At 46.0% G+C, this 17,822-nt stretch overlaps 1 protein-coding gene across 2 annotated transcripts in view; it reads right to left on the bottom strand.

Moving 5' to 3' along the window:
- The window catches only part of SLX4 (SLX4 structure-specific endonuclease subunit), a 31,430-nt gene extending 14,814 nt beyond the window's left edge, over nt 1–16,616 (bottom strand). The window contains exons 1-10 of one of the 2 annotated variants that reach the window (XM_069870586.1): nt 16,541–16,616; nt 13,460–13,493; nt 10,545–10,647; nt 8,051–8,806; nt 6,676–6,903; nt 5,694–5,868; nt 4,700–4,915; nt 3,522–3,736; nt 2,122–2,435; nt 77–356 (exon numbers count right to left, since the gene is read on the bottom strand). In XM_069870586.1, the coding sequence (XP_069726687.1) occupies nt 77–356; nt 2,122–2,435; nt 3,522–3,736; nt 4,700–4,915; nt 5,694–5,868; nt 6,676–6,903; nt 8,051–8,423 (1,801 nt within the window). In that variant the 5' untranslated portion in view covers nt 8,424–8,806; nt 10,545–10,647; nt 13,460–13,493; nt 16,541–16,616. The remainder of the gene's footprint in view (nt 1–76; nt 357–2,121; nt 2,436–3,521; nt 3,737–4,699; nt 4,916–5,693; nt 5,869–6,675; nt 6,904–8,050; nt 8,807–10,544; nt 10,648–13,459; nt 13,494–16,540) is intronic. The other variant, XM_069870585.1, reaches the window with a different exon arrangement.
- Between the last annotated feature and the right edge of the window lie 1,206 nt (nt 16,617–17,822).

Here is a 17,822-nt window from a genome sequence, read left to right as displayed (position 1 = left end):
CTAACCAGCAGAGTAAAGTTTGGCTCTGTGAGGCTGAAGGGACAAGGGATCGGGCTTATGAACCACCTGAACTCACCTGGCTGCTTTGCTGCCTGAACGTGGTCCACATCAAGGTTCCACTGAGTGAGGGTAAGTCCTTCCTTGGCCAACTCAACCAGGTCCTGGAGGGTCTGAGCATCCTTCTGGCTGTGAGATAAAAACTGTTCATCTTCATGGCCTGGTTTGGATTCATCAGAAGTCTGGCCTCCAGCCTCTGAGCAAGCAGGCTTAGGAGAACTGAGGTGAGGCTCAATTTGCTGGGACGCTTGTGGCTGATCAGATCCCACTGACGGCAGAAGGTTCTCTGGCTTATGATTCTGATGGAAAGGGGGGCAAAAAAAGATAAATTAGGTCTTGTTTTATGTATTTGCAGAGCTCAGACTACACTTCACACTTTTGAAACAGCTAGTAAAAGATTCCAGAGTGTTCCCCAGGTTCAGGGCATCAGTAAAAGCTCTCTAGTTTTACAAAGGACCCTTCAGAGATAAGACAGCTCTGAACAGAAGACAACTACAGCAGAAGATGCAGAAGACGAGGTTTCTCCAGCAGCGTGTCTGCACAGGCAACTGCCAAGCAGAAAGAATGGAGGAAACGCTCCCAATCCAACATCTAAATATTTCATTATAGCTGAAGCGCCTGGCAACGGTCGTAGCTAAAGCTCTCCAGGTGCTTCTGTTCTGAGTTCTGAAATGCTTTTGCAGTTACATGTAACCAAATCAACCTTTCACCTTGGAGCCGATGGTTTCCAGGTTCAGTCTCTGTTTCCCAATAAAAATAGTTTTGTTTGTTTATTTCTAAGTAAAAATGGTTTGGTCATTTCTGTGAATGGAAAGAATGAGGGAAACACAACCGTGCCATAATTTTAAAGGCCTTCCTACTTTTTATTTTTAAACTTATCTGGCAGTTCCTGGCTTGGATAAGAGGTCAAAAATCTTTGTAGATTGGAGCCCCTCCACTACAGCCCCAACCTGTAATAAACTGGTGAAAAACTCTGAGCTTTGACTAGGGAAGAAATATTAAATCTCTACCATCTGCAGCTCCTGGAAAGGAGGTTGGAGCGAGGTGGCTGTTGGTCTCTTCTCCCAACTATCAAGCAATAGAATGAGAGTTGTGTCAGGGGAGGTTTAGATGGGATATTGGGAAACAATTCTTTCCTGACAGAGTGGTGAAGCCCTGCCAGAGGCAGTAGGGTGTCCCCATCCCTGGAAGGGTTCAAAAAGTGCGTAGACATGGCACTTAGTGACATGGTTTAGCAGGCTGGGGTAGCAGTTGGACTGGATGAGCTCAGAGGTCTTTTCCAATCAAAATGTTTCTATGACTCTGTATAAAGCACCCATATGGGCACAATAATTTTTGAACAGAAGCACCAAATAATTCTTCAAGGAAAGAAGGAGAGAAGGAAGAAAAGTGACATCCTTCTTCTCAGAGAACAGGTATTTGATAAGATGAGAGACTAGAAGAGCTGTGTGTCTGTAGGCATTTTTTATAAAAACACAGAACACTGAAAGAGGCAGGAGATCCAGGTGAAAACCAGAACCAAATAGCAGAGCTGAAAACTGGATCAAAGCTCATATGCACCAAGAGGCAGTAGGACGCGCAGGGCAAGCCTGTGTGCAAATGTTTCACTTTACAATTCCAGGTACTTCTCCTCTGTGCAAGACAGATATCAAGTCTCCAGCTTACTTTTCACCCAGATCCTTGCTGAGTGCAAGATACTGGGCAAAGCTCATACTATAACCAGTCAGAGCAGAAAAACAAGAGCCAGGCTGTTGTTAGCATGGATGAACTAGTGGCAAAATGACCACAATGGGGTCCTTTTACTCAGCACCCTCTGTTCCCATCAGTTCCATTTCTGAAAGCTCAAGGAATAACAAGGTAATGTGAGCCTTGGTCTACTCTCCAAACTGGAGAAATGAAAGTTCGAGATCTGGAAAGCAAACTGTGTAAGATCAGGGGACAACAGGACATGAGCAGTGAATATGGATAGGCAGAGGATCATTTGTTTACCACATGAAGAAACAGAAGGGTTACACGGAAAGTGAACCAGGGAACAATCAGAGTGAAGACAAAAGAGCATCGCACCTGCACAGGCTTCCAGGGTACAATTGGAGGGTTTAATGCAGCAGTGTAGAATAATTCAGGATCATAGGATCCTGTCAGAGCACTGATATTCCATAAAAAGCACTCCTTGTTTTTGGACAATGGTAACAGCCAGGTTGCTTTCCCAGATTCATCCTCCAAAATCCTGCTAGTGGGAAGCTGAGGGGTAGGAGGGAATTCCACCTCTTCTGCAAGCAGCATAGCTACTCGCTCTTGGATCCTTTTGCGGGTCTTCTCCGGGTCCTGAAGCAGTAATGGTGGAGGTGCAGTTGGGCCTCTTTTACGCCGTTTTTTCTCTTTAAAAAGAAAAGGGAGAGGATCCCGAATAAACAAACAGTCAAACACATTGGACAAAGCCCAGCTCCTTCAGGTCTTGTAGTCAGTGAAGACCAAAAGGTAGCTGCAAGCTGAAGGCAACTCATAGGATTTCCACAGGTAGCCTGAAGCCTCATATCACCCACACGGGAGAAATGAACTCCAGAAAAGACAGACTCCTGCTCACACTGCTCTGCTGCCTTCTGGGAGCTGTCACCTCTCTACAAAGGCTGATCATTATGGAAGCAACTGATATCCACACAGACATGTGGAATGGTGCCTGCACGGCACTTGCCTAGATCCCAGTGTTTCACAAAAAAGGGAGAGAAAACCATAACAACCCCCTGAAGGACTCCTTTCCTTGTGTATAGATCACCGACAACATCAAACCACAGCGCTCACAAGCACTGAGCAGCTTTTGTTTGGAAATCCTGTGTCTGAATTACCTTTGCCTGACTAATGCCCCACCCCAAATCCAGCTGGCAATGCCTGCGGGCCAGGAGGAGACCTGAGCTGGGCCACAATGAGTGATCTCCCCTCTACAGAGCAGACAATTCTCTCCCCTGGCTGCTGTCTCCCTTACTAAACCTTTCTGAACACTGAAATAGCAAAGTACATGCTCAATTGCATACACGTATGTCTGCCACAGAAAGAAACAGAGAGATAAGGCTCAAAAAGCTGCGTTAATCCAAGCTGCAGCAGGATGAACAGGAAAAAATCCACCGCAGGAGAAATAACAATAATCTTGTCATGTTATTTCACTTCCACAGCTTACAAAAAATAACAGCTTATCTTAACACTATTATGCAGATTCAGATTCAAAAGATTCAATTGGTGAAAAAAGCATGAGACTCCAAAGGGATTTCACTAAAATGTATGGGCATCCTGCAGTCTTTCCGGGCTGTGTGTGGACACTGTGTATTGCTGAGGCTCCGGCAGCTTAAATAACACAGAAACAGCACTGTCCTCCCTCCTATACCCAACAGGAAAGTTTCAGTGAAGAGCAGGCTGTGCTATATTGCTTCCCAATAACCCAGCCCTTGACATTCGCTCCCTTTAACACATACCTGATCCTGGCTTCCATTTGATTGGCAAAGCGGCCACTGGTTTCACATTTGTAAAGGATTTTGCTTGCTCCTGCTTTTCTTGCTCCAACAGAGAGCGTGACATTGCCATAGCAACCAGCAAATCTTCATCCTTGGTCTCCAATTTGGCCCTCTTCTGCATTTTCTTTGCGTCCTCTTTGAAGGAGCCTTTTCGCTTTGCCTTGCTTGGTTGATTGCTGAAATACAGGAATGCAGCAGGAAGTCTCAGTTAATGTGACTGGATTAGACAAGAAACACCGAGCACTCCCGACCAGCTGCTCTACTGGCTCAGAGATTTTCATATCCAGGATAATGAGAAACTATTCACTACTTTATTACCTAGCAGAAAGCAAAGGATTTCTTATAATCCATGGAATTCAGAGCAATTTAGAGAAAATACTGTTTGGAAAAGGTAAGCGTAAGCCCACAGCATTGATGTAAGCATCCATCTTGAACGATTTTGTACCAAAAGGGAAAAACCACGTTGACGTAGGGCAAAAACAGGATCACCAGAAAATGCATTCCCACTTTTCTGCTGCCACAGGGAACAGGCAACAGTCTTCCCTCAGCATAAAAGTTAGGAGCCCTTCTACAAATCCAGTCAGGCACCACTTGCTGAGATCTGAAGGTTCGGCTCAAATCCAAGACAGCAGACACAGTTCTGTACTGAGCACCTTTCATAGAATCACATCTGCTTCCTCCTCGGCTCTGGGTGTCAGGCACATCCACCCAGCGCAGCCACAAGCCGAACAGCCGAGGCAACGGCCCAACAGATGCTCCAGAGAGCCTGCATGCTCATACTGTGTGGTTTGCTCAATAACCTCACACATCATTCAGCTTTACTGTGTAATTGCCTCACGGAGCACAAATGTTTCTGACAAACCGGTATAAGGTTATTTACGCCCCATTTTGCTCCTGCCTGCTGACTTTTAAAGCCATCCACCACCTGATTCCTACTGAAGGAAAACAAGATGATTTCTCCAACTAACTCCCACGTTCTACTCAGCCGGTACTGGGTCACAGCTCTACTTGACCTTCTCTGGACTGGGGCATCCGGCCCGCGCGTCTGCCTTGCTTCTAACCTTCGCCCACAGGAGCACAGAGTCAACATCTCCCAGGCCAAAGGAAGTAACCAGCACCTTTTATTTTCACCAGCTTACCTAGGATACTGAAGAGGTGCCTCACCAAGTGAGGACGCCTGCAAGTGCACTGCCTGAAGAAGCAGGTTAGGAGGAACTTCCATCTCGACAGCACAGCGTTTCAAGTGACTGACTCGGCTCTGGGCAGTTTGGAACTGCTTCCCACAAATGGGACATTCCGGGACTGGTGGTTTGCTGGAGGATGACATCTGTGCTTCTTCCATCTCATCCAGGCACCTGTGAGACAATGGCAAATCTTATCTCTGAAGACTTAAAAACTGTCTGTGCTAAGATTGAAATGATATTAAAGAATAGGAAGCACAATCACCTCTACCTGTAGCAGCCGGAAACATCCCATAAAGAAACAAGAATTATGTGCCCCGCACTGAGCTGAACACGAGATGTAACAGTAGATGGAGATTATGGCCTTGGAGGCATATTAAAAACACATTGCTCAAAAGCAACTGCAGGTAATAACCTCCTTTAACTTCATCATGCCTAAGACCTCCTTCTGTTTTCATTCTTACATTCCAGCTCACTTATAAACCACTGTTAAAAAAGAATCACCCCACCAGAGAAGTCTTCCTCGCCCAAAACACGACTAATTCTTTTCCTCCGTAACTAAACCACATCCCAAAATGCCATAGCTACACACAGTGACATCCTAGATGTCCTTAGACAAACAATTCTTAGGAAAATAGAGCAAACTTCATACTGTTGGCTGAAATCAGAAGATCTTAAAATGTACAGTAGTGGGTCCTCGTTAATTTTGACAGCACTTTACAGCCATGGCTCCTCTGCCACACTGCTGATGAAAGCAGCATGGGCCTCCCTACACACATACAGAAGCCCTGCAGGGCAAGACAATCAGCTCCTGCTTTGAGATAAAAACGACTGGTTTATTTAAGCCATAAATGCCAATGTCGCTACCGTGTCCTGTAACGCTAAGCTGACTGAGCAGTCTCTGAGGTTAACGGAGAGGATGTGGAAAGGACACATCGTGCTGGTCTTTCACCTGTTAACATGCTGCTCTCGGCGCGTTGTGTTCATGGCTGAGAGATCTTTCTGGCAGATCTGACAAAAAAACAAGCCTGCATCCTCCAGGCTTGCCAGGGCGTCCTCTTTGCTTTCCTGCTGAAGAGCCAAGGCCAGAGCCCCATCGTGTTCCATGGACAGAAGATGGTGGGTATCTGTCGAAGAAGGGAGAGATGAGCTAAGACAGACCACTCAGAATCCTGTATGGAAGGTGTAGAACTGCTATACTTGTCATTATTAGTTTATTAAACTAGATACATCAAACTTAATTGCAATCTTTTACTTGCATCCTCACATCTGATCTCCCACGAGGAAAAGCACACACTGTGCCCTTCAAACTCTCTCAGCCTGCCCTACCCTGGGAGCAGCAGGTGGCAATTTGTTCACGGTACCTCACATGTCACAGCCAAATAAAGGGCAAGTTTGGGCTAAAGTTTCTGGGGAGAGCATGGGATCTTACACATTACGTACTAAACGCAGCAGATTTTCATGCCCACGCAGAACCAGCAGGGCCCCGACTCATAAAGAACCAACCCAGAGTAAAAGTGCTGTGAATTCAATCCATCTGCACAGAATATATCACGTTATGCAGAGCCTGGAGATCTACCAAAGCTGGGGGCTACCGAAGAGTCAGATTTACCTAAGAGCTATCTAAGCCTGTCCTGAGGGAAGGATGACAAAGTTCACTGATCCAGTTTCCAAGAAGACAATTATCTCTCTGGAACCTAACATGAGGTTAATTCCGCCTTAGAGAAGAGCTGGGAGAAAAGCATGGACAGTCCTTTAACAACGGAGAAAGCGAGTTTTCTCAGTAATCCGGAGTGATTTATTCAATGCTGCACACAGAGCCACAAGGCGAGCTGGGAACAAAGCCCAGGAATCCGGACTGCTGCTCCTGCAGCCATTCTCGCCAGACCACAGAGCTCCCTCTGCACGTACAAGAGCTAATGAGAGAAACGTACCATTCTCTGGTAGGTTCTGCTCCTGGCTTTCATCAGACTTTGGCAAACTGTCATCTGTGCTGTGCTTTAGCTGCTCGGGTGCCACCCTCTTGAACTGCTGCATCCTCTCCACCACCAGCTCTGCCACCCGCACCTTCGGTGTCTTTGAGGTGGGTGAAGAGCAGGTCCCTGGCTGTGTAGCAGGATGGAAGGATAATGTAGTCTGGGAACAGCTACTCGGAGGATTTACTAGAAGGGGAGAAAACACCAGAGCGTTACCAGTCCTTTAAACACAGCTGAGCTGCCCAGATTGCTGCTGGGAAGCTTTCCTCAACAGCAGCCCAAGCCTGGCTCTGATTTGCAACAGCCATTTTTAGAGGAAGAACTGAACAATGCTATTACATGACTTTACACTCATAAACCGCAGTTACGGTGTCAGGCTCCTGTGCTACAGTGGGGTTTAGAAGTCTCTGTAACCCTCTTAAGGGATGGGATATTAAGAAAGGCCTTGCCTGAAGGACACTTGCAAGAGCAACAAGCAAGGCAGCCCCCCAACCCCGCTCTCCGCAGCGTTCCCACCACAGGATGTCGTGTGCTTCCGGCTGTTCTTCCCTCTGGGCTCCAAACCTTATCTGTGACTCGAACTTTCAGGCCATGAGCTGAAGGAACCCAGAGTTCCCAAGGAGAGCTGGTAACAAGCAGCAGGTAGAGGCAACGCTGGATTACGTCACTGCTCCACTTGAGGCTCCCTGTGGTTACGAGCAGCGCGCACAATGACACCAAAGATTTCACAGCCCAGGATCTGGCTCCTGAGCGCAGTCACTTAAGAAGGGTGATCAGGACAGGACAGGTACAAAAGAATCCTTTTCCTGGCTGACCTTATTTACCAGTTTAAGGACTCCCTGCACTGGTGACTGCCTTCTGCCACCATGTTTAATAACCACTGAAGGAGTAACCCTTTACTAATTAATCCATCACCTTTCTTAACTTGTTTATATTCCTGACCTTCACAACATATCCTGGCAATACAATTCACAATACAATGATGCACTGGGTGCAAAAGCACCTCGTTATTTTCTAAGCTTGCTTCTGGATGATTTGAGGACGTTTTTCTCAGTTCTGTTTTTGAAAAAAAAACCCCAGCGAATAATGACTCTCCAACACATCACTTTGTAGCTAGGCTTCACCTTACCTGCCTGTAGCCCAGCACTCACTCCTAGGTTAAACCCTGGAATAAGACTAAGTACCTAAGTGCAGGTGAAAAGCCAAGATGCAAGTCTGCTTCGACCAGTGCTGCTCTAGGTTCCCTCTGGTGGACTTCTGAAGAGCTCCACTGAACTACACAGTGTTTTCAGTCCTAGTTTATTTTCTGTCTGAAAGCCTTCGGCTCACTCACCTTTCAGAGTCACCTGGCTGCACTCGCTGGCCTCTGCACTCAGCTGGCTGGCAGGGAAAGGGCTTCTCTTTCCATCCTCTGGTGCAGTCTCACCACTGCTACACACCACAGCATCACTATTTTCTTTGTGCAATGATGTTTGTCCCTTTGGACCCAAACCTTGCAGCAAATTTGCCTCCTTCACTGCTGGTAAGTGATGGTTTTGGCCTTTAGCTGCAGCTTTGCCTCTTCTTGATCTGCCTCTTGTTGCAGTGCTCTTCGACCTGCTCTGAGCCCTCTTCACTGCCTCACTGTCCCCAGCTTTTTTCTTCGCTCTACCCAAAAGATCCGCCCACAACTCCTTAAAATCACTGTCCTGTTCATCCATTGGCATCAAGGTTCCAGGAATGCTGTGGCCTAATGATTCTGTGAGGACAGGAGGGCAGGGGAAGCTACCAGCGTCAGATCAGGTTTCCTTCCGTGACCTGCAGTTTCACAAAGTCCCTCCCACCACCTCAAAGATCTCCATCCTCCAGACTTCAACGAGGTCAACTCAGTGGGCACCTCTCCGCTGTTCATACAGCTCATTCTTCCACTCTTAATTTCCAGCCATGTAGTGGAGCCCGTTCTCTCCCCAAGGACCCCACTTGCTTTCACACATAACACATTGACAACGAGGTTCTTCGAGGTCCATAAGTTAAGCACCCCTGTTTGTACAGAGCATGCATAGGATCTTCATGATAGGTTCCAGGGCTCCAGAACAACATTCAATAAAGCCTTTAAATAAAGAAATAAAAAGGTGATTATGTAGGAAGGTACATGAAGATGCACTGTGGGACAGGGCTGGGGTAGAACTTTGAAGGAGGAGACAACTTGTATAAAACAGTAAGGTTAGAAAAAGCATGTATTGACTGAAAGCACCATCACTGCAATTGTACCACAGACACACACAAGCCACTCTAGGAAAGAAGAGGAAAGCATTCAAAACCGATTCCTGATACTGATATTTTGTTCTAGAGCTCAGGATTTGAGACTGTTCTTTCTTTAAATGCACTCATACATGCATTTATAGAACACAAGACCAGGGAATGCAGCAGGGCAGGAAAAAAAAAAGCGTCCTTCAGATCAAGCAGCTATTCTAGAATGTAAAATTCTCCTCTGCGACACGGCAGCTTTGAAGAGAAGAGTCCCATCTCACTTTGAGGAGTAAATAAAGGGAGTTTCAGGCATTTCAGCAGGGTTTCTGGGACAGCTCTGAGAACAACTCTACTACACATGTTCATCCTTTCTCTTCTTCTCCCTCCATGGCTGCTCACGTTCAGGATTAGCAATCCTGCTAACACTGAACTCTTCCTCCCAGCATTCAATGAACCATCACACTGAGCATGTTTCACAAACTGCCACCAAGTACACAAGGTAAACAGACTAAACAAAGGGTATTTGTACATGAGTTTCTTCATCTTTTCAGCTACAGCAAGAACAGCAGTGTTGGCTGGGGATTACTTGGAACAGCACGAGGCACAATGTCCAGATGGAAATACCATCAGCCCCCAGGTAACATTAAAACTAGATCTCTATTCTTAGACATTTTAATTGTCCTCCTCTTCCCAGTCCTAAGTTCACTGTGGTTCTGGCTGCTTTACCAGAGGTTTTATATTGCTCCCAAAAACCTATTCCTTTCAAGCCTAAACTGGCGTGTTTCACTTGGAACTGCAGCAGCTGTGGTTCAGTTTCTCCATTAAAGCTCTGGGCACAGAAAGACTCAAAAAGCAAGAAAAACACATGCAAGATTGTTTTCTCAAATGGCTTGGCTGCAGACATGCGAGGCTCAGGAATGCTGGTTACACACTTTCATGGGTCAGCCTTTCCTATAAGCAATTACAGATGTTAATGGATTTATTTATTTCAAACTCAGGCTCCCAAACCAGCAGAGGATTTTACTGTGAATCTTGGAGCAATTTCCTGTTAGAGAGAAACTGCAGTTTCATATAGCCAGTTCATAAATTCAATTTTCCTGGACAGAATCTTGGTGTAGTTATCACTGTAAATTGACCATTTTCTCGTGAGTAGGAGACAGCATGTGGAGAAAAACAGAACCTCACATCCTCCACGGCTTTAAATACCTCTCACAGACACATTTGTACTGCCGTATTATTTACAGTGAGTTCCTGATATTAACCATCGAAACAGATCAGTACTGTTGTGTTTGCAATCAACGTTCAGAGCTCCAGGCAGAGCAAGACAGACACACAAACGATGCAAAACTAACGAAGAATACATTTGCCTTCCTTCCCCCTTTCCAGACTTGTATTTACAGACTCCTGCTCTGTTCAGCATCTCAGTATTCCTGAACCTGCTGCTGTACCTAACAGCAGCTTTGGCACCCGTTTGGAGAGCTTGAAAAGTAATGGCTTTGAAAATAATTTCTTTCAGTATGGCATTCAATTCATTTTGGGAGATTTTAGAACTCAACAAATCACAAAGCTTGTCAAATAAAACAAACAGCAGCGCTTACCAATCCGCTCAGATGTCAAATCTATAGCCCAGCTGTGCCCTTCAAGTGAATGTGGATCAGCAAAACAGAATAATGCAGGACTAACAAGAATGAAAGACAGAATCTGGAAAATGGAAGGAAAGGTTGGATTTAGTGTATTTTGTACTTACTGCTCTTTTTGCTCAAGTCCCAAGCTGTGTCGGAGAGGAAACCGCAATAGCACATGCTGCAATGGTGCCAAGTCCTGCCACTTGCACCAGCCTGAGTGGAATATGCAGGTGGCTGGATTTGTTGCTGAGGATCCACTCAGCAGGGTCCCCAGCCCTGGGCAGCATCGCTGCAGAGACCACCCAGCACCCTTCGGAAGGCAGAACAGGTCAGACAGACTGCACAAAGCCCCAAGGAACCTGGTCTGACCCCCACAACTGACCCTGCTTTGAGCAGCGTGTTGGACTACAGACCACCTGAGGCCATCCCATGGTCCTACAAATAGCCCGTCCTTGCCTTCTCCATTTTGGACTAATTTTGTTTCCTGGTAACTTTGTTTAAACCAGGACAACAGTTAATTCTCACAGAAATCCATCAATGTTACTATCATAACCCTCCAGCCGTATAACACCCCACCTTTTGATCCTGCCCTTTCTAGGCTCACAGGCATCTACTGAATTAAGTTCCTTAGTTTAGCTGCAAAAAAACAGGAGAAAGTATCCCTTTTCATCAGTTCTGTTTGCTTCCTCTCCACTTCACTGCCTGCTGCTGAGACAAGGAGGACAGAAGCTCCAAATCCACTCTCTTCAGATCACTCAGTATTTTATTAAATTACATGTATCACATCCTCCAGTGTCTGTGCTCTAAAACAAGTCACTGTCTTTTCTCTTTCCCTAGGAGAACCTTTCCTGGCCCCTCACCATCTCCATCAGTATTCCATGGATCCCCTTCACTCTCCACTGCCTCTTCTGAGGCATGCTGACCTGTACTGCAGACAGCAGACTGCAGGTACTGCCCAGTTTTATATTGGTCCCACTCCTTCCCTACCAGGGCCTCGCAGGTCCTGACATCTTTTTTTGCTTTGTTCTGAAAGCACCTGCTTGGTGAGCAAAGGTTTTACCAGAACAGAGATGCCCAGGGCTCTTTCAGTATCTGGAAGCATGAAAGTGTTCCATTTTTCCATTTCCACACTGTACTTTACACTCCTCCCCCACTGAAGTTCATGATCTACTGTGTTCATGTAGCTGGGAGCCTGCTGGAATCACCTCTGCTCTCAACTGAATTCAAAAAGCCGCATCCCTGCTCAGTGGGACAATCAGGTACATCCCAAGGTGGATTCCGAACGAACCCTTGGATGCTCTTTGCTATCTTTCAGCCAGTTTCCTCTCTCAGATCATTTACCATTCACAATTACCTCCTTCTCCTTTTGAAAGGATTTATGAGCAAGGTACACTAATCCACTCTTTGTTTCCTTATTTGTCAACAAATTCAAACCCCTCCAGCTGACTACTGAGAGAGTCTATTGGTGAAATGAGGCTAGCAAGTTTGTAAGATGCTATCAGGATGAAAATATATAATGTCAGACATCTACAAAGAACTTGATGAACATTTCAACTAGTTTTATAGGCACTTACACAAGACTTAGTGCCTTCTAATCACTTAGCTCAATCATAGGATCCTTCTTAAAAAAAACCAAAACCAGCAGGCTAAACATCTGCTACCCTCTCACCTTCTAGAGAAGCATCTCTTTTAACAACTGAAAATGTATTTCTATCAAACACCCAACACCTTCTCTCTGAGCCCTCTAACATCCTGCTCACTTGCCACTTGAAACCACTTGTTCCAGGAACAATTCTCCTGCCCTTTCCAGCCCCCAGGAATGTGTCATCAGCGTGGCCAGAAGGCGTCCTCAACAACTTGTACCCAGTAGGCACCTTCTCTTCTCTTGACCTCTCTGGTGGTTCCTCAGTATGAGTCCTGATTGTGCCTTCAGAAAGGAAAGGGCTGTGCTCCCTAGGGAGCAACTTCCTAGGTTTTACAAGAAATACTAGGGAAAGTGGGATTACTTAGCACTAGAAAGCAGGGCATAAAGTGCCATTTCCTTGCAGAGAAAGCACAGATCAGCCCATTCTACAGACAGATCCTCTCCCCACAAGAAACAGGCAGCTGCATTCCTAACTGGCTGGAGGAAGACCCGGTGCTGAGCCTGCAGCAGCCGTCTCTGCTCCACAGGAATGGTGGCAGGAGCACCTTCTCTAACTCCCTCCACCAGCAAGTTCAGCAAGATCAGCATGACAGTGGTCCTGACAGTCCTCTAAGGCTGGCCAGAACTTAACGAAGAACGGGATCAAAGCGACCAATATCGCTTCTTAAGAAATTAGTTAATTGCCACGGTGGGCAGGAACATAGGCTGCTAATTACAGCTCACTGACAGCAGACAGGGTGATGGGATGCACCCTGGAAGTTTTATTGCCCCCTCCCTTTCTCTTTCTTTGAAAGCCGAAGCCTGAGGATCTGAAAGTTGGTGGCAAGATGTTCAATCAAGCCAGTCCAAATACTGCACAGGGAAAGAATTTCTGTAGTGCTTGTTCTGGAAACCACACCAGAAGGCATTCCTGAGGGATTCTTCTCAAGCAAATCTTGTAACAAGAAGCCTTCTGACAGGTTCCTGATGGAGAACTTGCATGTGAACAGTGTAAGTTCTGGAAAAGTATATTATCCCCCATATACTTATGGACTCCACTAAATCCTTTTCCCTCCAGGTTCCTGCACCAACCAGCACCTTTTCCACTGACACTGTGCTACGGAGATACACCACCTGAGCTGCACAGTGCAGGGTCTCCATGTTTGTAGAAGCGCAAATATATTAACACTGAGGAGAGCAGTGCTTGTTCTGCGGGGAAAGAATAAATTAAGTGCAGAAGGGAAATTCAAAGTTAGCTACCAACCTTCTTGTCCTGGTCTCTGTCAGCTCTCCTGTGCCTGAAAAGGATAACAAAACCTGACATGGAAATATAGGAAATTACAAATCAACTCGAATCTATACAAGCAAGGAAATGATAGCTAGGAAAATAATCACCAGATCCTAACAAGCAATCTTAGCAAAGATCAGTAGCGATGCCTACCTGGCATTGCCCACTGCTCTTACCTGCTATCCCATCAAAGCACAACACTCACATCTCTTTCCAAGGCTACACCTCGTATATAGGGCAGAGCAGTTCATGACCAGCAAAAGATCTATCACATTCCAGACACGAGTTGTAAATCACTACTTACACAACAAAATGCCCCTCTGCCTTTCAAACATTGTAGAAACTAAACTTACTTCACCAAAACAGGACGTTTTCAGTCTATAGCTCCTCTGGAAGGATAAAGGGGAAGTGAATATAAAAATAAAACCTAACGGTCACTCCGGTGCAAATGCTCATGGCTTGTATGCAAACACAGGAGCACACAAATCATAAAGATGTGCTGTTAGTGTTTAAAAAATGCTTACTTGATTGGACTGGAAACAACAACAAGCTATTAATTTTAACAGAAGGCTACAACCAAGAACTGAATAAAAACATTTCAGCAGAGGCCTCAGAAAGCAGTAAAGAGATCAATACTTGCCAAAGCTTAACTTAGCTTTCAGAAAAGTAATCAGAGTAATAATAAAAGCAAATATGTAAAATTACATAATAGTACAGGAATCGCATAGCACCGAACAATGAATTGTATTAGTATGAGCAAGAGGTCAAATTACACAAGATCCATTTTCTGGTCAGAAAAACTGAAGACTTTCAAAAAACTGTTTCTGATGTACATCAAAACCAAAAAGAAAAACAGAGCAAGGCCACCAGATCAATATAATACAAACTGTAGAGCTGTTAATTTTGACAATACTGAATATTCTTATAAAATCCATCTCATGATGTCATTAAGAGCAGCCCATTCCAACCACAACCCAAAGCGCACTGAACAGCAACGACTGAAGGTATTTCTGTCAACAGAATCGGATCACATGCAAGCAGCAGCCGCTGTGATTTTTCAAAAAGGATAATCAGGAAAGGAACCACCCATCTTTCAGACTGAGATCAATGCCAGGCCGTTAAAGAATGGCTTACATGGGAATTGATGAAAAAAGATGGATAATAAAACACCAATCAACACAGTGTTATGAAAACCACGTTCTCCTACGTTAAGCTAATACCTTTTTAATGAGAGCTCTGAGTTAACAGAGGTGTAATGCTTTTGTAAACCATTAAAGAAGTATCAGGGGACACAATGATTAATTAAAATCATACAAAGTCAATACAACATATTTAAAATCATTAAATGCAGTCAGATAGGTTTCAAAATGCAACTGCACACAGCAGTCAGCGAGCACATATGTTTCCAGTGCCATCCCACAGAGATTAGCTCTCTGCCTATCTTGTTTTCCTGTTATTTAGACCTAGGAAATGAGTTAGGAGCGACACAACCAACCAGCTTAGGAACGGTACCTTTCAACCTGCCTTTCCAGCACCCAGCACAAAATTCAACCCAGCCCCATCGCCATTCCACAGCGACCACAATGTGACCGTACCCCAGGTGTCCAACTCCACTCTGATGTGGATAATTCCGACCATGTCAGACAACATTATCATTTTGTAGGTTGAGAATGGAGTAATCAATGTTATGGATGTTTGTCTCAAGAAAATGAACAGAATAAGTAATGAACAAGAGACTATAAAGAGAAATAAAAAGGAAGACACTGTTATTCTAAAGGGCGTGTTCACTTAAAACAATTTAAGTTCTAGCGATGCCATTTTTACCGCAAAGTGTAGGTCCTGAATTGTGATTGTGTTAAAACTTGTCCTCACAAAAGGCAAATATAAAGAGAAACGTAACACAGCATCTTGATTTCCCTACATTCTCTAAACTAGAAAGATGCTTGCTTTGAAAAAGTGACCAAACTCATCATGGATTTCGACAGGTGATCTAATAATATATCTTCTACACTAACATTTCATTAATTTATAACGAGGAATAACTTGCTCTCTTCTCAGCTAAGATCACACATAAGACCCACAGTAAAAAACGCAATGTACTGCTTCGTGGATATGTTGCTTTATGATGTTTCCGTGCTATCAAATCTGTTCTCTACAATCCAGTGTTCATCACAAACAGGCTTGGTTTACTGTTCAGAAGACACATTTTAAAATATCTTCCTATTAAAATATCTTCTCCTTTCATTAACTTAGTTCCTTCATTGTCTCGATATCCATACATATCGTTACTTACAGACTTGCTTGAGTGCTCTGGGAAACCCTGGTCTCATATCACTGATCTCAGGGACACGTAGATGTCTATTTGCCACCACCAACAACAATAACAACAAGAGCTCAGCTCTCAGCCAGCGACACCAACCTCTCTGTTCTCAGCTCTCAGGAACATTCTTTCTAGAAACTCTGGACAAGGGCCCTGAATTCAACTGAGGACCCTGAAGCCCCGTTTCAGTTTCACCACCACACAACAACACGTCAAACATTCTCCTTAAATTGCTATTTTATACCATTTGACAGTTTCTTTGGAAAAAACCTGTAACGAAAATTGACCCAGTGGGCAAAGTAAATGCTCAAAAGAACTTCAGGTCCATTTTCTTCCAAATGTAAAGCTTATGATAAAAATTCTACTTCTGTTTTCAGTCTGCTCATGACACATGCGTATAACATAAAACAATAAAATGACTTCTGGCTAGGCAGAAAACTGTTTTAATCCAAACAACAAAATCAGAGGGAAGAGGGCGGACTAGGAGGAAGATGAAGAAAGAGATTTTAAGTGCATCGGAAAGCCAGACCCACAAGAGTCTTTTTTTTTAAGTTAGAGCAGTGATCACACCCAGCCTGGGATTTCTGAAAGCAGGAGCCAACAGGCTGAGCATCAGGCAATGTTACCGCCTCTGGGCTTTACCAAAGTCAGACAATTTAGTACAGACAATATATGGTTTTGCTCAGGAAATGCATGATTTTGGCTTTATTTAAACCCAGCATAGTTAAAAGAAGTACCTGTGCACCTGCAGGACCAGGGACAAAGCGTTGTTAGTAATGCAGCCGAAATTGTGGTTTCTCCTCAAGGCGGTTCCACGTGTTGTTCCACTGACCCTGAGCCTGGAAGAGAAAGACAAAACTCCACATTGTTTCTTTCTGCTTTCTTTGGTAACATAGCTTGAAGAAAGTTTTCTTTGAGACCAGATGCATGAAACAAAGCTTTTAATGATTCTTCCTAGCAGTCAGTGCATGTGCTAACTTTGACACTCTTGCCATAAAATCAGAGAATGGTTCGGGTTGGAAGGGAGCTCAAAGCCCATCCAGATCCACCCCCTGCCATGGGCAGGGACACCTCCCACTGGATCAAGGTGATCAAAGCCCCATCCAACCTGGCCTTGAACACCTCCAGGGATGGGGCAGCCACCACTGCTTGGGGCCTCCTCACCCTCACAGAACTTTTCTTCCTAAGATATCAGCTCCATCTCCCCTCTGACAGCTTAAAATCCTTCCCCTTCATCTCACTCCTGCCCTCCCTGATCAAGAGCCCCTCCCCAGCTTTCCTGGAGCCCCTTTCAGTACTGGAAGCTGCTCTAAGGTCTCCCCTTAGAGCAGGGGAGCAGCCTTCAGCAGCCTTCTCTTCTCCAGGCTGAACAACCCCAACTCTCTCAGCCTGGCCTCATACAGGAGGTTCTCCAGCCCTCGGATCATCTCCGTGGCCTCCTCTGGACTGGCTCCAACATCCCCATGTCCTTCCTGTGCTGAGGGCTCCAGAACTGGACACAAGGCTCCGGGTGGGTCTCACAGAGCAGAGCAGGGGGGCAGAATCCTGTCCCCTGCCTACCAGCCCCTCTGCTGCGGCTGCAGCCCAGGACATGGCTGGTTTCTGGGCCGTGAGTGCCCACTACGGGCTCACACCAGGCTCCCCCTGACCCCACCGGGTCTCCCCTGGGGCCGCAGCACCCAGGGCGTCGCTCCCGGCCTCGATGGCGCCGCTCGCGCCTCAGGAGGGGCCCCGCGGCCGCTGACGTCACGCCGCTGACGTCACGCCGCTGACGTCAGCCCTCCCCCTCCTCCTCCTCCCCGCCGCCAGGTGGCGCCGCGCGCGCGCGAGCCCGGCGCGATGACGTCACCGCCCCCTCGCCGCCCCCACCCCCCCATCGTGTACGCAGGCGACGCCAACGACGTCACGGCGCGCGCCCCGCCCTCCCCGCCTCAGCGTGATGACGTCACCGCGCCCGCTCCGCGAGCCCCCTCGCCCCCCCAACGCCTCCCGCTGACCTCTCCGCTGCCACACGCGCCG

The sequence above is a fragment of the Phaenicophaeus curvirostris genome, chromosome 16 (genome assembly GCF_032191515.1).
Source record: "Phaenicophaeus curvirostris isolate KB17595 chromosome 16, BPBGC_Pcur_1.0, whole genome shotgun sequence".
In the NCBI taxonomy this organism is placed as follows: Eukaryota; Metazoa; Chordata; class Aves; order Cuculiformes; family Cuculidae; genus Phaenicophaeus; species Phaenicophaeus curvirostris.
The sequence above is the reverse complement of the archived record's forward strand: the minus strand, read 5'-3'. Positions and strand labels throughout refer to the sequence as shown.